This window comes from Amaranthus tricolor, chromosome 16 (genome assembly GCF_026212465.1).
Source record: "Amaranthus tricolor cultivar Red isolate AtriRed21 chromosome 16, ASM2621246v1, whole genome shotgun sequence".
Classification (NCBI taxonomy): Eukaryota; Viridiplantae; Streptophyta; class Magnoliopsida; order Caryophyllales; family Amaranthaceae; genus Amaranthus; species Amaranthus tricolor.
Genome location: NC_080062.1, coordinates 8,822,354 through 8,842,581, shown reverse-complemented (window position 1 = coordinate 8,842,581; position 20,228 = coordinate 8,822,354). Strand labels below are relative to the sequence as shown.

At 33.4% G+C, this 20,228-nt stretch overlaps 2 protein-coding genes across 2 annotated transcripts; one reads left to right on the top strand and one right to left on the bottom strand.

The window, feature by feature from the left end:
* Positions 1-1,345: 1,345 nt before the first annotated feature.
* On the top strand, positions 1,346-7,318 carry LOC130802864 (protein NRT1/ PTR FAMILY 1.1-like). Its single transcript, XM_057666966.1, has 4 exons — positions 1,346-1,765; positions 1,858-2,075; positions 4,341-4,882; positions 6,004-7,318. The coding sequence occupies exons 1-4, from the start codon at positions 1,609-1,611 to the stop codon at positions 6,878-6,880; spliced, it is 1,794 nt and encodes a 597-aa protein (XP_057522949.1). The 5' UTR covers positions 1,346-1,608; the 3' UTR covers positions 6,881-7,318.
* A 697-nt stretch (positions 7,319-8,015) lies between these two features.
* Positions 8,016-17,966, bottom strand: LOC130802865 (uncharacterized). The gene is made up of 12 exons (XM_057666967.1): positions 17,807-17,966; positions 17,643-17,695; positions 17,239-17,272; positions 15,882-15,980; positions 15,658-15,806; positions 14,579-14,617; positions 14,413-14,505; positions 11,093-11,191; positions 10,666-10,770; positions 10,410-10,499; positions 10,062-10,127; positions 8,016-8,242 (listed from the first exon to the last, which is right to left on the bottom strand). The coding sequence occupies exons 1-12, from the start codon at positions 17,892-17,894 to the stop codon at positions 8,189-8,191; spliced, it is 969 nt and encodes a 322-aa protein (XP_057522950.1). The 5' UTR covers positions 17,895-17,966; the 3' UTR covers positions 8,016-8,188.
* Positions 17,967-20,228: the final 2,262 nt, after the last annotated feature.

Genomic DNA, 20,228 nt, shown 5'->3' with positions numbered 1-20,228 from the left:
TGCGGGCTGCCGGCTGCTCCATGGTGGCTGTGGCGGCTCACAGAGGTGAGGGAAGAGAAGAGGAGAGGGAAGGAAAAGCAGTGAGGCTGTGAGGGATAAGGATGGGCTGACGGCTACAAGCAAGAGCCAAGAAATAAGGGTTTCATTCATACTACTCCTTAGTCCTTATCCTTGTTATTACTATTATCATATTTTTTTTACTCTTATGTCAACATTAATGATGGGCTAAGTTTGAAACCATTTTGAAATCAATGGTTAAAATCCAAAATTCATGTGGCATTCATAGTCGTATGTAATTGGTTATTGAAAGTTTTTAAGGATTGATGAGGTGGACATTATCAAAACCATTCATTTATCCACATTACACATCATCAATGGCTTAAATTTAATTGATGGTAAATACTATATATTCATAAAAAAGCTAATTAGCAATAAAATTGAATAAGAATTATTTAGAATTATGAGGTTATTAAATAACTTATATATAAACATAATTAAATAAAATTTTAATTCGTTATTAGTGGTTTAATTTCGTTTAATTTATAATAATTAACAACTTACAAGTTACAATTAAATCTTTAATATACTATCGATTAAGTATTTATGTAAGACTATAAGTCTATGATAGTCTAATAGATTGTGTTGATTAGTTTTGTTCATTTAACTTGATCAAACTTACAATATTCAATCTCACTTACAATTTAACGACATAGCTTTAAGTCTATATTAGACAAGTTCCAATAAAATCTTTATTAAACGATCGATTAAGTATCTAATTGATTAATACTCCTTCCTATTCAGCTTATGTGTCTCATTTTCTTTTATGGTCAAGTCATCTTAGTTGTCCCATTTCTATTTTTGGTATGGGTTTTTGACTTTTATGTCCTTGGTAGCTTTATCCTATTTTCAATTATACCCTCCATTACCTATACTAATTTCCCTCCCTTACATTAAAAATCCATAATACCACTCTCTTTTCTACCTTTAGGGTACCACTTTTGACTCTCCTTAAAATCCGTAAAAAGTCAAATAAGACTCTTAAGGTGAATAGAAGAGTGTATTAATTAATATATAGACTAATACTATATTTCTAATAGTTTAATTTAGTTAGTTTTAGGTTTCATTATACTTAAAAAAACTTCAAAACTATGTAAAAATGTAAGTCTATAATAATCTAATCTATTCTTTTGATAAGTTTCATTCACTCAACTTGATTAAACTTACAATATTCAATCTCACTTACAACGTAATTAGTCAATCAGATAGTCAGATGTCAAGTTTGCAATTTTGGTTAGAATAAACTTATTTTCATATAAAGTTCAAATTTTTCAAAATATAAAAATGCCTTAAATTAAAAGTTAAGTCGGATGTCGGGTCGGATCAGGTCGAGTCGGAGACGGAGTCGAAGTCGGACTCGGTCGGATTATCGGATTTTTTATGAGGTCCAACTCCGGCCCAACTCTAAATTGGACTCGGATTATAAATTCGGATTCGGAGTCGAATATTTTCCAACTCGGATTGAGTCGGATTAGGGGCGGATTCGGACCGACTTGTCATCCTGTCATCCCTACTCGTGCTCCCTCTTTTACCCTCGTGCTCCATTGTTAGATGATAGTGATGCCTCCACCAATTTCAACTCTCTACTGTCAGAGATCCACTTCAAAAACTCCAATGGGGGAAATTTCTTCGGATTACAGCAACAATATGCGGGAACCTCTTTTGGGCACTTCTAAAGGTGGCTTTAAGACTCTCCCATTCATCATCGGTACATATATTTACCCATCTTTTTTGGATTTTTTGATGAAGTGCCAATTAACTGATCGGAATAATTGAGATTTTTTTTGTGGAATTTTGCAGCAAATGAAGCATTCGAGAAAATAGCAAGTTATGGGATATTACCGAATATGATATTGTATTTGATGGGTGGATATGGTATGGAATTAACAGCTGGTTCTAATTTCATCTTCTTCTGGAATGCTGCTACGAATATAACTCCTGTAATTGGGGCTTTTCTTTCTGATTCTTATCTGGGTCGATTTTGGATGATTGGATTCGGTTCCATTATCAGTGTTCTGGTACTATTTCTCGATTCTTCTTCTATTCATTCATTACTTCATCTTTGTTTGCTGCGATTAGACTTGAAATTAGAAGGAAACCCTAAAAGCCCATCGATTTATAGCACTAGGTTTTGACTTTCGAAGAAGATTTTATTCTCTGAATTCCTGGAATGAATTATTGATAGAAACTGAATGATCCGGGAATGTAGGTGGAATGGAATCTGACTGGTTTTTTATTCTTTTATTTTTGAAACGGATGTAAATATGTGAATTATTTACTCTGTTATCTAATATTCTTTCTAATTGAAATATTTTACGAGCAAAAGAATTTGATTAATGTTTTTGATACATATTTAATTGATAAAATATGTCTTTGTGAGATACTGAGATTATGTATTTGATTATGTATTTTTATGATTTTTATTGTAAATCCATAGAAATATTGAAATTTAAAATTTACTTTGAAAACTATTCAAAAAGTAAATGAGAACAACAAAAAAGAATGGAGTAATATATTGGATTAGAGTAATTAGCCCTTGGTAAAAAAAGATTAGAGTAATTAGCCCTTGATTAAAAACGATTCGAGTAATTATTACTACTTTGTCTTTTTTTTTTGTTTGTGCATCTTTTTTTATGTATTTTATAACAAATTTTGAATTTCAATATTTTTGAGTATGCATCAAGATTTAAGATATATCCAATTAAATATATTTTGATGTATACTTTAAAAATTTATTTTAAATTTTTCTCTCTTAAAATAAAGAAAAAATTAAAGTGAACAAAAAAAACGAAAGAAATAATATTTATTATCTTGGATTCGTAACACCATTAATTAAAATTCAAGCTTTAGACTTCTCATACTGTTGAAAAACAATGGGGACTTAGGGAATGGTATCTTGATATTTACTCGCTCCTTCTTTTTGTTTTTCCCGTTTACTTTTTGTATAATTTTCAATGTAATTTTTAAGTTTCAATATCTCTAACTAGACATCATATAAAATTATAAAAAATATATAATAATAATACAGTATAAATTAAAATAAATCAAACAAGTTCTCACATGGATATAGGGATGGCAATGGGTCGGACTCGGCTTGAACTGACTTTGCTCCGGATTTTAGTCGAACTTTTTTTTTTTCAGTCCACCTCCACTTGGAGTCGGATTATGCATACTCCAAGTTTGCCCCGACTCGGACTCTCGGACCTCCAACGGAGTCGGATACGGAGTTGGATTATCAAACTTTATCGTTGTGATATTGTACTAATGATTTAAAGTATACGAAGTTAACAAAATATATTTTTCAAATACAATTTAACAAAAAAAATATGTACTTTGAATTCAAGTTTAACATGAGAAATATTCCTAATACTACAATTTAACAAAATTTTCTTCATTTGGCGTATTTTATTTCTCTTGATCTGATTTGTCGTATTTTGATTGATTAATCTAAATAAAAATTCAAAGTAGTTTTTCAAAATCAAAAATTACAATTAGTATGAGAGACAGCTTGAATTAGTCACGTCTAGAGTTTTAAAGGAAACAAAATATTGGGTTAAAAGTCAAATTCAAAGTCGGATTTCCTTCAGGGTCGGAGTCGGGTCGGAGTGTCGGATTTTTAATAAGGTCCAACTCTGGTCCGTTTCTAACTTGGATTCAGATCGTGAAGTCGAATAACCTTTTCCTCGGACTCAAATCGAATTATTTTCCTCGGATCGAGTCGGACTAGGGTCGGATTTAGACTGAATTGCCATCCCTACATGGATATACTATATGTTCCATATATCAAAAACCATGATCAAACTTATTTCTCCTTAAAGTGAAGTATTTTAAATGAAAAGAACATTAAAGAACGGATGGAATATTTTAAATATCTTAAAGTGATCATATGAAGGAAGTTACGAGCAGAATGAACCAGTAACAATTTTGAGGGTGGTAGCAACTAAGAATTACCAGCAGCCAAGATGTTGCCTAGCTACCCTCATTTCTTATTGAAGTGTATTAACCGAGAAATGTACAAGTGTTGAGGAATGTAGTATTTAGTAATAGATCTTATTGATTTAATGCATGGAAACAAGATATTCGATAGCCTTGCTTTTTCCCAAAATGAGTTTAGGACTCTACCTAAATGTGTCATACAATTTTCCGATGTGTTTCAATTCCCTCTTATATATACTAATTTGCTCTACAACTAACTAATACTAAAATACCCAAGATACCAGTCTATCATATACGACAAACTACTACTCTGAAGGCTAAATGAAGGGCAATGCTTAATGTTTCAGGGTGTGAGTCTCCTTTGGTTGACATCTATCATTCCCGGTGCAAGGCCATGTGACGAGTCTGGTTCGGAGTGCAAATCTTGGAATGTCTTCCAACTTACACTACTTGTATCAGCACTGGGCCTTATGTCAATCGGAGCAGGTGGCATCAGATCATCTTCCTTGGCATTTGGTGCCGATCAGTTGCTCAAAAAAGACAATTTTGGGAATGCAGGCATTCTAGAGAGGTTCTTCAATTGGTATTATTTTGCTGCGTCTGCTGCAGTTGTGGTTGGATCAACTTTTGTGGTGTATATTCAAGATGAGTTTGGGTGGAAAGTTGGTTTAGGAGTTCCCGTCTTGCTTATTTTTTTGTCTGCTCTTTCATTCTTCTTCGCTTCTTCCTTCTACATCAAGATGAAGGCCAAGGCGGGATCTGTTATCTCCTTTGCTCAAGTTTTAATGGCTTCTTGGAGAAAGAGAAATTTAGATTTATCTGAATCGACGGATAAAGTGTTTTATCGGAGGAAAGGCTCAAGACTGATCAGGCCAAGTGACAAACTAAGGTGTGCGTACTTATCATATATACTTCTAAACTTTTATGCAAACATTACCACATTAGAGTATTAAACAAGAAAGCAAGTTTAGGGCTTGTTTGTGTTGGATGACTATACATTCATCTAGCATGACGGTAAATTATGTTTGGATGGAAGAAAATGGAGGAAACAGAAGGACAAAGAAATGTAGAGATTATATTTCCCTCCTTTGGATATCAAAAGGAGAGGGGAGGAGAAATCGAAGGGAATGAATTGGAGGGACAAAGTCTCTTGCATTTTGTACTAAACATATCCTTCCAACATTGGAAAGATTTGAAAAGAAAACTCGATAATCTTCCCTTCCTTTTCCTCCCCTTCCTTTCCCTTTCTTCTTAAAATGTTATCCAAACATAGTGTTAGAGTTTATGTTAATGTCAATAAAAAGCCTCTTTTATAGGGTCAAGTGAGGCTATTACGTCTAAGTCTGTCAAGTTGGGACTTTGGGAATCACTTTAAAGGCACAGAGCGGAGACAATGTAATGTTGTTTTTAATGTAAGACACGTAGTGTAAAAATGCTGTAACGAGAGTGATGTGTTGATCGTAACGCCTAAATATCGTTCGAAACCATGAGATATTCCTTGATACGGTCCATACACTTTTTTTACACCTTTACAACGTGAGAAATATCGATTCGTTGTTTTTCAAAACCTTTACAACGCGGCCAATGCGATGCAGCCTTGTTTTTACATTATGGTTGGATGTTTGTAAGTTGTATGTCATTGACATATGCTCGTAGAAGCAAACAAAAGAATACTAAGGATAACGAAGGAGTCGATGGGTAAGTGCACTTGATATTCTAGGCACACACAATATGGTATGGCAACAATAGAGATTCTAGAATGGACATAAAAGAAGAACAGATCCCATATATTCGCATTTCATGTGCTTCAAAACCACTCCATGTCGATTAAACATGATTGTTTAGATAACTCCGTGTCGTGTCAATACTAGCTTAGAGTTAAACTTGGATATGAAATTATTACTCATAGATACTCCAAACTCCCATGACGTTCCAATTTCTTGTATTCGTTACTTACTGATGGAATGTCATTAGCTAAGATACATTTTACACATATGTTCTACCTTGTAGGTTCTTGAACAAGGCTTGCATTGTTGGAAATGCAGAAGACCTAACACCGAATGGAACCGCCTCAGATCCATGGAGCCTTTGTACCATAAATCAGGTAGAAGAGCTGAAAGCCCTCTTAAAGGTGATCCCATTATGGTCTACAGGAATTATGATATCAGTAACTATGGGTCAGGTCACATTCCCTGTTCTACAAGCACGATCCATGGATCGTCATATCACCTCAAACTTTGAAATTCCTGCCGGCTCTTTCGGGTCATTCACAATCATTGCTATAATATTATGGATCGCCATTTATGATCGTATTGTCATTCCACTCGCTTCAAGACTTATGGGCAAGCCTGTCCAATTGAGTGTCAGAATACGAATGGGAATCGGACTGATACTCTCCTTCGTTTCAATGGTTGTAACAGCCACAGTCGAGCATATTCGTCGTAAAATAGCTATCGAGGAAGGTTTCTCGGATGACCCAACAGGGGTGACTGATATGTCAGCTAATTGGTTGCTGTTACAGCATTGTCTTTCTGGTATGGCCGAGGCATTTTTTGCAGTCGGGCAAAACGAGTTCTTTTACTCAGAGTTCCCTAAGAGCATGTCAAGTGTAGCGACAACTCTTTTCGGTGTGGGCATGTCGCTCTCAAGTTTGATTTCGAGTTTGATCATGACTAGTGTCGATAAAATTACAAGCAAAGGTGGGAATGAGAGTTGGGTATCAAGTAACATAAACAAGGGTCACTTTGATTACTTTTACGGACTTATCGCTGGTTTGAGCTTGGTTAATTTCTTCTATTACATCCTCTGTAGTAAAGCTTATGGCCCGTCTTCTGCAGAACAAGACGGCGTTTGGGATGACGAGGAGATTGTCGACAACGAGGAGTAGACCTTGGCACACATTTACAGTACACCTTGAAGTAGCTACACTGCCTACACTTATGCTAATTATTAGATGTCTCATGGTAGTTTTAGAACATTGAGACATAATTATGTATATAGAAGTACTATCTAGAACATAAAAAGTGACCTTGGGTTACACCTATTTATATGTGTACCCATTTGTCATTGTGAGGGTCAACTTTTTGTGCCTTGTATATCAATTGGAGTGGAAAAATCACTTGTTAATAGAATTGTATCCCACTTTGAAGTACTTTTTAAGTAACAATAATTTTAGAAATAACCTCTTTGTTTGTATTATTACTAATAGTAGGAAGTTTAAATACATCTGATTCCTCCAAACTCCATTTTAGGTGAAATCCATTTAATGACATTAACGGCCTGTTTGGTAAATGATACCAATTGGTGATAATGAGAATGATTTGTAGTGTAAATTTTCATAATAAGTATCATGTTATTCCTAGGTTAATGAAAGTTTGATTATGAAATAGTTTTTCTTTTTTCACAATTTTCCATTACCACATAATCTAATGATAATACATTGGAATGAATTTTTTGTGAAGAAAAAGAAATTGTTGAAGGAGAATTGTCGAGAGATATTACTACTAAAGTTTCACTAACTTTTCATTATCATTCCCACCATATAATACCGATTATCAAACAGGGTAAAGGTAAAGGACACTCCCAGTATTCTGCACAAGGCAGGGTCCGGGTGGGGGGGTTTTTTTCCTGAAAGATACGGGCATATTATACCCGTTCCCCAAGGAGGAGTAAAGAGAAATACGCGCAGTCAAAAAATCTCCTAATTGATACCTGCGCCCTGTAAAAATCGAATTCCAAATCTTCTATTCCATATGCAGATGCTCAAATTATTGAGCCACAAGTACTTTTGGTCAATCATGGTAAATGCAATGTGATCAATTATAAATCAAATTTTTCACATTTATAAATCAAATTTCATTAAACAGAAGAATGAAATTATGCATGAACTATGCTTATCTTGACTTTTGAGATTCAATTTTTATCATCATTTAACAATTTGTACGATCAAATAGTAGTGCAATGACCTTACACTTATCATTCACGAAATATTAACACATGATCATCTCTAAAGTAAAATAACATGCAAGAACCAAATACTTCTGATTTTTAAGAGTTGTTATAAATGGTGATATTTCTCCTCACAAAATGTCATTATTTATAGGGACTTATAAAAACCAAAGTAAGTATATAAATTCAACTTTAACTACTAAGATAATCATATTAAGCAGTTATTCCTAAGATTTTCACTAAAACTTCATGTAGTCTTTGCCTTGCTTGGTGTAGCTTCTCCGACTCGCTTTCCGCCAATCTTGCGACGACAAATCCCCAAATTAACGAACAAAGGAGATAAAGAGTGATAATAATGAGGCGAAGCAAGAAACTACGAAAAATTAATAGTACTAAGAATAACACAATCCCCAAGGAAAACAAATACATCACCGTTAGAGTATATAACATATCAACTAGTCTCTTGAGAGACGTATATCAAGTACAGCTCATAAAAGTTTTGTTGAGATTAATGGTATGACTTGAGTGCACAATTAATTTGTGTATTCATATGTGACTCATGGGATGAAATCCTATAGATGACTTGAATGGGTGACTTAATGTTTGTGATTTAGGATGGAGTTTAAGAACTTGATTATTTCATGAAATTATATGACTTAACCATGGGAGCTAGAGGACTAAATGAAAAAGTGTAAATGTTTGATTGAAGATGCTCTACTATGCTTAGTCGAGCAAAACTGTTAGAAAGGACACTGAAGGTCGCTCGACCGAGCGAGCTCCTAGGTGGGTCGAACGAATAAACAGAATGTATCCAGAAGCTGCATGTACCCTGCTCGACCAGATCGCTCGATCGAGCGAGCCCCTGTTCCGGTCGAGCGGATCTTCTGTCGATTCATAGGATGTTGTTTTCGTCCCTTTAACTTCTTAGAGTAGTTTCAAAGTGGTTAATTCTCAGTATTAAGGCAGTAATCTCATTGAATGTAATTAGTACTATAAATTGTGAGCTCATTTGTTCATCCAAAGATATAAAAACACAAACCCCTAAGCCTAAACACATAGCCTTTGTTATTCTCTTACTCAATTATAATACAAACAAGCAACTACACACCACAGAGGAAGTAGCCATCATTAGGTGAACCTCCTCAAATCATTGTGTCATTTTGCAATTTTATTTTTCGTTAAACATTAGTTAATTCATTGTAAACGTTATCGTTCATCAAAGTACTTCGTATGGTATCGATCCTAGTATCTATTTCAAAATTAATACCTATTTACCGTATTCTTAATGTCTACTTACATTATCCTTAATGCTTACTTGTCATATCCTAATGTCTACTTTCAATATCTTAAATGTCTGCTTACAATATTTAATGCCTACTAACAATATCTTAAAAAATATATGATGGGTCAGCTCAATTAGAGATGGTCTCTTACAAGAATTTGTGATAACATGTTTTGAGGCCTCAAACATCAATTTAAGCTTTTAATTCAGTTTGTTCCTTAACATAGTATCAGAAGCCAAGGTGGCAAGAGATCACGGTCCGAATCTCAACTACCCCTTATTTAAAGTGGAATATTCAACACTTGGTATGAGGAGCGTCTATGTGCTACATCCACACTTTTAGCCCAAATGACTCTTTGTAAGAGGGCATGCTAGAGTATATAACATATCATGGGTCTCAATTATCAGTTTAAACTTTTGGTTGAGTTAGTTGCTTGACAATCACTGCAGGATTAACATATATGGCCCGTTTGTTAGCGATAATAAACGACGGTAATGAAAATGAAAATTAGTGTAATTTTGGGTGAAAAATCTCTTGGCTACCTTGATGGTCATGCTTGACAACCTTCAATCATCTTATTTTCTTCATAAAATTCATTTCAATGCATTACTATTGGGAGAGGTGATATTAGATGATAATGGAAATTTGTAAACAAAAAATTTTTTTTTTGATCAAAGTTTCATTACCATGGGAAATGACATAGAACTTTTGATGAAATTTTAAACTATAAATTATTTTCATTACCATCATTTAGTACCACTAACCAAACAGACCGATAAAGTAGGATTTTATAAGGATTCCGAGGGCAACCAGTACTGAAGAAGAAGAATACAGTACCTTATCCATGAGCCAAAAGCATACTGTTGGCATGTATTGAGCTACATACATCACTGCAAGCATAGGCTGATAAAGTATAGGAAAACTTAGGCATTCATACTACATAGTTAAGTGCAGAGAATCTGTATAAATGACTAAAGAACTATACTTTTATAACGCGTTTGAAGAATATAACGCGATTTCTGTATGTTGGAAAAATAACCCGCATTGAAAAATTAAAAAGAGGTTGACTAATATATAAGTTTGATAAGCTACTCTTCCTATCACCAATAGGTTTTAGGATAGAATATCATCAGGTTTGTGTGTAGCCAACTCTCTTTTTATGCGAGTTTGGAAGGGATGACTTACTTGGTTACATATCCATGCTTCCTTTAAACAATGACTCGCAGCTATTGCTATTAGCTGAGCACACCTTTCCGCAGAGACACTCTTCTGAAGCTGCGTACAGAAATAGGTAGTGAACCCAATATTTTTACTGTGAGGGTCCTCGAAATTGATTATAATAATCAGAGTATCAGAAAACAATGAAAAACAATAGGAGGGGCCATGACATAAGGGAATCAAACACAAGCCACAGCCCAAAATTTCTAATGACATTACTGACCTTTGAGGGCCTTCCTTGGCCTGAGTTTCCTGCTTGAGCAATATTTGATGATGTTTCTATTGAACCAGGACAGACAATAGTGACCATGATTCCCTTATCAAAGAGCTGTAGATGCATAACTACCCAAGTTCAGATCTCAAGAAATTAGAAGCCAAGAAAGCAATAATCATTATTTAGCCCTTGAACCAACCATTGACAAATTATATACTTCCATCATTCCAATGACATTAGGCAGTGGTGGATCTAGGAAAAAAAAATAATGTCACAATTTTTTATGTAAAACGCACTTTATGGGTTTCAAATCCTGGTCACTATGTGGTAGACAATACACTAAGTAAATCATCTAGAGTATATCTACATATACTATTTAATTTTATCTTAGATTTAAGTGATAATCAAGGATATTTGATGGTAAAGGAAGGAGTACCTCTGAGCGCAAGGAGTGGAAGTAACCAAGCAAGGCAAATTTAGAAGCAGAATATACAGCTTTATTTGATGAAGGTATCTTCCCTGCAGTACTACTGGTCTGCATGTTAAAATAATACAATTAAAATAAACAAAAATTCAGCTCGTCTTATATGAGACCATCTCATTCAAAAATTTGTGACATATGTATGACAATTTGCTTTGGATCAAATGACACAGAACTTTTTCCAAAATATACAAGCAGGGCTCGAGTAATATTATGACAGATTTTGAGCTTACCGTAAAACCCCTTTGTCCTATATAGTATCATGTGATTTAAATTCACGTAGTAACAACCATTATAAATTGTTATTCTGACGAATTAACAATTATTATCTTTTTGTAAAGAGTATTATGTTCTAAAAAATCAATTACAATTGTTAAATAAAATATGTTTTAGAAAACTTTAAATCAAATGATAAATTTTTGGAAAAATCAATTAATAATCCAATATTTCAGCCATTTGCCGTGAATAATCTCAGCTTTCAATTATTTTTTAATAATCTAACCTTTGTCATATATTTGCCCATACCATACCAAATTATTAATATTAGGTAATAATAGGGTACGTTGTCAGCAAACTAAAACAAAGGTTAGATTATTCATAGCAAACTAAGAGAAAATGTTAAATTATTAGAAAATAATCTAAAGGTGGGATTATTCACAACGGACGAGCAAAAGATTGGATTATTAATGTCAATTTTTTCTAATCTGTTTTTAATTCATGTTAACAATTAAAATTGCAGTGTCCATTGTTAAGATTTCTACATTCTATTGTGCATAAGAAGGATCTACATGGAGCTACTTTGGTTTAGTACTGCAGAAGATTCAAGGTTGAAGCACAAACATCAGTTTATTACTCAACATACAAGACTACAACTAAGGAGAACAACAATGTGCATCAGCAGCCTTCAATCTGTGTCTTTTTGGTCTTGATCTATGCATTCTCTTATCTAAGGTTAAGATTAATTTCAATCTAGAGTCTAGATTTAACTTGTCATTCATAGGATTAGTTAGCTGCAGTAGTTAGTTATAAATAACTTGTGAGATATTGTAACAACCTCTGTCCTTGTTGTAATAGAGTAGTATATAAAGGGTTCATACCCACCTTGTAATATCAGATTTTAATAATCAATAACACCACATTTCTTTGCATCATAGTTTAATCTGATTTTCTAACATGGTATCAGAGCAAGCCTGCCCTGATACACACGCTTCCTTTCAAAATCAGAAAACAACAGTGCATTATTGCCATTCTTGAACCCTCCTCTGTCTTTTCTTGCATAATTCTGACCGTAACAATGGTAAACAAAATTGAAAAGCAGCAGAATACAGAACGTACAAACCCTACTATGAACCCATCTAGTTCGTACTATCTTCACCCAACTGATACAGGTCTCAAGATAGTGCCAAATGTGTTCTCCAAAACTGGCTATAAAGAGTGGAAGAGGGTTGTCAAGAGAGGAAAATAGGGTGGAACAGACTATATGAGTCTCAAGATTGCATTATCCGGGAAGAAAAAATTAGGATTTGTTAATGGCACTATCAAGAGAGTCATTCACAACCAAGAACTTGCAAAGGCATGGGATTGGGTGAACGATGTTATCTTAGGATGGCTATTGATTGCGGTTGATGAAAAAATTTCCAAGACTATCGTATGGTTGAACACGACCAAAGAAGTATGGGAAGAACTCGAACAAAGGTTTGATCAATCATCAAGTGCTCAATTTTTTACAATACAAGAAGCACTTAGTAAAACCTTCCAAACCCAAGATATGAGCATTGAGGACTACTTCACCAAGATCAAGGGTCTATGGGATGAAATGGATGCCATAGATCTCATTGCAACTTGTATATGTACGGGTTGTGAATGTAAACTTGGGCAAAAGACCCTCAAGAGCCAACAAAGGATTGGGATCATTCAATTCCTCATGAAGTTGGATCCTAAATACAAGCAAACTAGGAGTAGCTTGATCATGATGAAAGAATTGCCTACATTGTCCAAAGTGTATGGGATCTTGATTTAAGAGCAAGTCCACCAAGATATTGGTAAATATGATGAAGTACAAGAATTTACCATGGCTCATAAGGCTGAAAAAAGAAGATATCATGAGTCAAATGCTAAAGGATCTGGAAACAAGAGACAACTACTATATTGTGACTATTGCAAGATGCAAGGGAACTCTATAGATAAGTGTTGGAAGGTACACGGTTACCCATCAAAATTCAAGAAGAATACATGGAAGAAAGAGGAGGAATATGCTAGCAAAGCAAACACAAGTATCAATGAAGTGGAGGATCAAGGGAACAAAAGAATTGAAACAAAATTGACAAGAATAATACTCTAGGCTTATGGCTATTTTGAACAGCAAGGGATCAGTAACTTTTGATGTGCAAGAAGTCTCGCACACATCTAACTCCGCACAGCTTACAGGTATGAATAATTCCTACCAAAATTGCTTTAATTGGATCATAGACTCAGGGGCAACCGACCACATGTGTTGTGAATCAAGATTATTTGATAACATGAAGCCTTTAAATGATAAGCAACATGTGGTTATTATCCTTGATGGAAGGAAAATTAGAGTTAAGCATAGTGGGGATATAACCTTGAATAATGGCATTTTCTTGAAAGGAGTTTTTTATGTCCCTGAGTTCAATTATAGTCTGATCTCTGTACACAAATTATCCACTGATCTTAATTGCAGCATATCCTTCAATGCTAATGAATGTTTTGTGCAGGAGCAACTGAAGAAGCATTTGCTTCTTGGTAGTAGCACAAAAGGGTTGTACTACCTGCTTTCAAAACAACCATTTATTGTGCATAGAAGGATCTACATGGAGCTACTTTGGTTTGGTACTGCATAAAATTCAAGGTTGAAGCACAAACATCAGTTTATTACTCAACATACAACACTACAACTAAGGAGGACAACAGTGTGCATCAGTAGCCTTCAATCCGTGTCTTTTTGGTCTTGATCCGTGCATCCTCTTATCTAAGGCTAAGATTAGTTTCAATCTAGGGTCTAGATTTAATCTTGTTATTCATAAAATTAGTTAGCTGCAGTAGTTAGTTATAACTAATTTGTGAGATATTGTAACAACCTCTGTCATTGTTGTAATAAAGTAGTATATAAAGGGTTCATATCTACCTTGTAATATCAGATTTTAATAATCAATAACACCACATTTCTTTGCATAATAGTTTAATCTGATTTTCTAACAACCAAACGAGTCATAACACCACAAGGTGTCGAGGTGAAGATAAGCTAAGAAACATACCACAACAAAATGACCTCTTCCCCTTTTCAGCATGTAAGGAGCAAGCAGCTTGGTTAGAGTTATTGCTCCTATAACATTTACATTGAATGTAGCCTATTTGCAAACTACATGGTTAATTCAATGATGATAAGTTATGAGTATTAACAAGATAATTATTAACAAACACCTTAAGATTATCTTCAGAGACGTCTAAAGCTGTAGATTTCTGCAAAAAATTCAACCATGATTTGACAAATTAGAACAAAATCTCAGTTTTCACATAATCTAGAGACCACCATAATAAAGTTCTCCCTATAGGCCGTCGCCCACCCGTCGCTTGGACCACTTTTTGACCATTCTGTGAATATTTGGTGATGAATTTGGGTCGTCACCAATTTTTTATTTATTTGTAGTTGACTAAGATCAAGCAGAGGTTTCATCTGAGCTTAAACGAGACATCATAAGCCAACGTGATAAAAATACATTTACAAGTGTATTTTAGCATTAGGTATAAAATTGACTTGTGCTGCATGCCAGTATCCACTCTTCTAGCCTTAAGGCAGGGGCGGTTCTGGGGTGTGCGAGGTGCCCAACCGCACACGACCATCAAAACCTAAAGGGCCTCATATAAAAATATTATAGTGGATTAACATATTATTGAGGTAGAGTAGTTAGCTGGAGTAGTACTTAACATTTCAATGGTCATATGTTCAAATTCTATTAATACATTTTTTTTTTCTTCTTTTATAACTCTTTCCAAAACAACTCTTTAACTTCCAAATACTATCTTTTACATCATTTAATTTTTACTCCTTCATTAAAGATCAATTATCATAAACTAAATTTTAGAAATTTATGAAAAATAAACAGGGCCTAGAAATTAGTTGCTCCGCACCTACTTAAAGGGCTCTCGTGTGAGGGTGTGTAATAGTGTATATAACATCTCTTAAGGCTATAACCATCCATCTTAACTCATAAGCTTTTGGTTGAGTTGAATTCTGACATCAAAAACACATTATTTTGATAATCATCATAATTTGCTAGTTTTCATTGTCATTATGTACCAGTTCGACTTAACATACTAAGTATATTGAAATACGTGATAATTTATTATCGGGCTTGTACAAAATCGTATAAGAGGAGAGTTGACTGGACACAAACGCGATAAGATACCATCCTAATACCAATTAGTATTAAGAGGAGTAGTCCATTAAGTATATATGTTAGTCAACCTCTCTAATTCTTTGAGGTGAAGTAATTACATACAGGGCGTTCATATGCCGCATTGTGAATCATATAATCAACACCAGAAGCAGGGAAAAAGGCTTCTGCTCTTTGCACAGCCTCCCTAAGAGTATCTTCTCCTGATGTCAAGTCCAAAGGCAAGATCTTTACCTCGCTTGGAGCGTGCTTGCCTAGAACGGAATGAATTTTGTTAACAGAACGTATGGAAACAATTTCGAAGTCATTGATGATCGTTAAGAGTTTACCATTAAGTTTGTTTTTAACTCGCTCCAATTCAAATTCATTTCGAGCAGACAATATGAGCTTGGCTCCTAGGCTTGCAAAATGCTTAGCAAGAGCCTCCCCTTCACCATTAAGATTGTACAAGTAATGAATTTTAGAGCATAATTGAGCAAAACTAGATGTGTTATACCATCAAAATTAAAGATTCTGTGCGTCTACCAATTTACAAGGCATCCTAGGCTCATAGTGAAACATTATTCGTTAGTTGGTTCGTCTTTTGAATTCAGGATTCGCTAAAAATGGTTGAACCGACCATAATTTGCTTTTTACGATTTGCGATTCACGAGGCGATTAGCGAATCATGTGACACTGCTACTAATATTAGAGAATAATAACACACATAATTTTTTTTATCTAAACACTCCACGAGTCGAACACAAGAAAGTGAAATCTACAACCTAGCAGTCACTGTCACATGTTTCACTAATCTCCTTGCGAATTGTGAATTCAAAAAATGAATAAACTAGCGAATTATGTTACACTGACCCAGCTACCTCTATGGATTACAAACAAAGGCATTTTAGGGAAACTAACTCCTAAGGATAGCGTCTGGCGTGCCTGGCAATTTCATCAAGTTTTAGATAGATACAATTCAAGTTCATATGTTTGCGGTTAATGGTTATTCATTCAACTTGTTGTCAAGACAAGAATTGTGTTCAAGGATGATAACTTGGTTGGAGTTTGTCATTTAATTGATTGTTGTTGCACCGTACTAAGTGTATTTTTGGCGTAGTAGTTTAAATAGTTGTTAATTGTTTAATAAAACTAAAATACTGCTTTAGTAAAAATATCATTGTTTAGTAAAGTAGCCGTTTCAAAAGCATTTATTGGTGAAGATAGATGTTTTCATAACGTTACAACTTGCAGCTTTTTCAAAATCAAAAGTAACATTATAAGATTTCTTTTTTAACAAATTATATTCCAACAATTATATAACCACTACATTTACCGAATATTTCAAAAATTAGACAAATAAATATTTAGCTGCTATAATTAAATAGCTATGATACCCCAAACTAACCACTTAGATAACTAACAACCGGCTACCTTGTGCCAATAAGCCCTTAATAGTGGATTATTGTTCCATTGTAAGGTCTTAAAAAATGCGGAATATTTGCGATTATGGTACCGAGATGATATGCGATTTTTTTATCCTTTACAACAAAAGTGATACATTATCGTAATGCCGAATCCTAAAATATATCTTAATAGGGTCTAAATAAACAATTTTTACCACTTTACAACATGAAAAATATCGGGCAATAACAAAAGAAAATAGTATTGTCAAACATAAGAGCTAAAAATACATGTAATGCATACCAAGTCCACGGCTGGCTCCACTAATCCAAACAACCTGGAATGAAATCACATAAAAATAAGAAAAAATTAAATAAATAATTCAACTTTTTATTCCCGTGAATAATTCTAGGCTTTTTCTTATTTTTTAATAATTTAATTTTATGCAGATAGTTTTGTTGTAGCCTACCACTATAAACTTTTATTTTAAGATAATTTAACATGTGCTCCTAGTTTACTATCAGCATATCTTATTAGTACGTTGATTGCAAACTAACGGTAAAGTTATGTTTATTTAAAAATAATACAAAGTTAGGATTATTATCGCGTATGTGTGAAATGTTGGATTATTAATATAAATTTTTAAAAAAAATAAATATATAAAAATAGAATAAAATCTTATTAAAAAAAGAGCAAATAAAATATACCTTGTCTTCAATTTGCTCATGTATGATTTTTTTTGAGAGCAGAGTAAAATCTCCTAAACAGAGGAAAGAACAGATAAAACAATGAAGATGAAAAACGATTAATTGTTAAATGACATAGAAAGATAGGAATAGGAATAGGAATAGGAATAGGAATAGGAATATACCATCAGCTTTCAAAAATTTGAATAGGACAACAAAAGATGAAAAGATGAACACTAAAAAGAATAGCAGATAGAAAGACACCATAACCATTTCTTAGAAACTTAGTTTTACAACATTTTAAAGTTTAGCTGTTCTATTCAGGTCTAAGTATTAATTGAATGGAGTAAAGTGGGTTTTAACTTTTGGTTTTTTTTTTTTTTTTTTTGTTTTTGTTTTTTTTTTGCCAAACTTTTATGTGGAGAAAAATATGAGGTGCACAAATTTTACAAGTCAAGTAGATATTATCTTAAAATTATATGTAACGAGAAAAAGGATTTTAAAGACTTATAAAGTTATATACTTTTTTTAATTTATGAGAAATTCCACGTGGTAACTCTGAGGTTTTGGCTTTTCCACGTGGTAATCAAAACTTATAAACAATCCAGCGGTAACTCTGAGGTTTACTAAAGTATTCCACCGTGACCTTTTTGCACATAAAATATTAGCAAACGTTAATTTCGAAGTTTTAAGGTTGGTTGTATGCGTATTTATGTGACTTACTTTTTCAAATTCCATCAGTTTCAACCTTTTACCCTAAAACATAAACCCTAACTTTACTATCTTTCATCCAAATTACATTTTCCCCCAAATTTTAATATAGGTATTGAAATGGTGAGTTAGGATTTATATTTTGGGGAAAAAAGTTGAAACTAATGAAATTTAAAATGGTGAGTCGCATAAATAGACTTACAACACCCTTAAAGCTTCGAAATTAACGTTTGTTAACATTTTATGTGCAAAAAGGTCACGGTGAAACAATTTAGTAAACCTCAGGGTTACCGCGTAGATTTCTTATAAGTTTGGTTACCACGTAGAAAACCCAAAATTTCAGGATTACTACGTGGAATTTCCCTTAATTTATTGATGTGGAACAAATCTCCCTTCAAATGTAAACCCCGTCAAGTTTGCATGTGGAGTAGTATCATTTAGGATTGGAACATCATTTTTTTTGAACGTATCATTCTATTTTTAATTGAATCTTCGAGAAAGACAAGGAGCACATACATCATAAGCATCATCTCAAAACTATATGGGTTTTGAGGGATTACTCCAATGACTTATAAAGTATGTACACTTTCTTTAATTAATTTATCGACATGAAACAAACTATTCTAACAATTTAACATCCATTATTTCTTACAGACATGGCCATATACCTACAATATTATATCCCACTTAAAATAAATTATTTCCCTTTATATTAAATCCATATTTACAGTATTAAAGGCCATGATGCTGCCTACATACTTCACTAGAATACTTATTTTCTCATTTTTTTAATTGATTTGTGTGCAAAGGGAGGAGCAATCTAAGGGGACATAGGAGTAAGTATTACTCTTATTGACCTTTTGAATTGTACTCTTGTAAAGTTTATTTACATTAAGGGTAATTTAAAATATGAATGGATAAATTAGTAGAAAAAATCATTTTCTTAGTGACAAAGGGATTGATTGTTGTTTACTCCATAATTTATTGGTTCAAGTAAGTTCATAAATCAGCTAATTAAAAGAGATGTTTAATAAAGTAAATATTGGTTATTGAATGTTTAATAGTACAATATAAGTGGATTCCTTCTCCTAAGGTATCTTAGCCTAGGTGAACCTAGATTAATATAAGCACAAGTTCCACTAAAAAAAAAAAAGTTGATATATTTTCATTTTAGCATTAAAATCATTTACAAAATAAACTTTTTGGTTGCTTGATCAATTAATAAACTAAACAACTAGAAAGTTAACTAACTAGATGAAAAAAATTTTAATTTTTAAATATTATTCAAAGAAAATTATAAAGGTATTTATTGGAGTGTTTGGATGAGTTTTAAGTATAATATTTTAACTCTTGAGTATATGTACATTTCTTTACAATTTAATTTTAATTTTATATACAAATTATTTCAATTCGGATTATACCCAATTTCGATTAATAGGGTTTGGGATAAGTATAAGAAAAAGTCTCAGCCTTTTTGAGCAAATTGTAGTTATAGGAGCACCTATATTACTCAATATTCGTCCCTCGCTTGGCGCATGGATACCAAACTAGCATTTAATGTCCTACAATTATATTGCTCGCTAGTCGCTATTATTCAACAACCGTCCCTCGCTTGGGGCATGGATACCAAATGGTCCAAATCTATAACATTATGTTGTGACTTGCATTATTCCGTTCCTTTAAATTTGTTTTTTTTAATTATTTTTTGTTTAAATTTTATGAATTTTAAAAAACAGAGATAGTAATATTTTTAAAAACCAATAATACTCACATGTCATTACCAACTACTTTGGTGGGTTTGTATAAGACCAATAAAATTATTGGCATTTAACTTCTGTTTAAAAGTAGAAAGAAGAGAATTAAATCTTGTTTCAATGGGAACAAGTATCGTCTTTT

Coding starts and splice junctions, on each gene's coding strand:
- LOC130802864 (XM_057666966.1), top strand. CDS start 1,609: ATGATAGTGATGCCTCCACCAATTTCAACTCTCTACTGTCAGAGATCC. Junction 2,076..4,340: donor GTTCCATTATCAGTGTTCTG/GTACTATTTCTC, acceptor TTAATGTTTCAG/GGTGTGAGTCTCCTTTGGTT. Junction 4,883..6,003: donor AGGCCAAGTGACAAACTAAG/GTGTGCGTACTT, acceptor TCTACCTTGTAG/GTTCTTGAACAAGGCTTGCA.
- LOC130802865 (XM_057666967.1), bottom strand. CDS start 17,894: ATGGTTATGGTGTCTTTCTATCTGCTATTCTTTTTAGTGTTCATCTTT. Junction 15,807..15,881: donor AGTTAAAAACAAACTTAATG/GTAAACTCTTAA, acceptor ATTCCGTTCTAG/GCAAGCACGCTCCAAGCGAG. Junction 10,128..10,409: donor AAGCATGGATATGTAACCAA/GTAAGTCATCCC, acceptor ATACTTTATCAG/CCTATGCTTGCAGTGATGTA.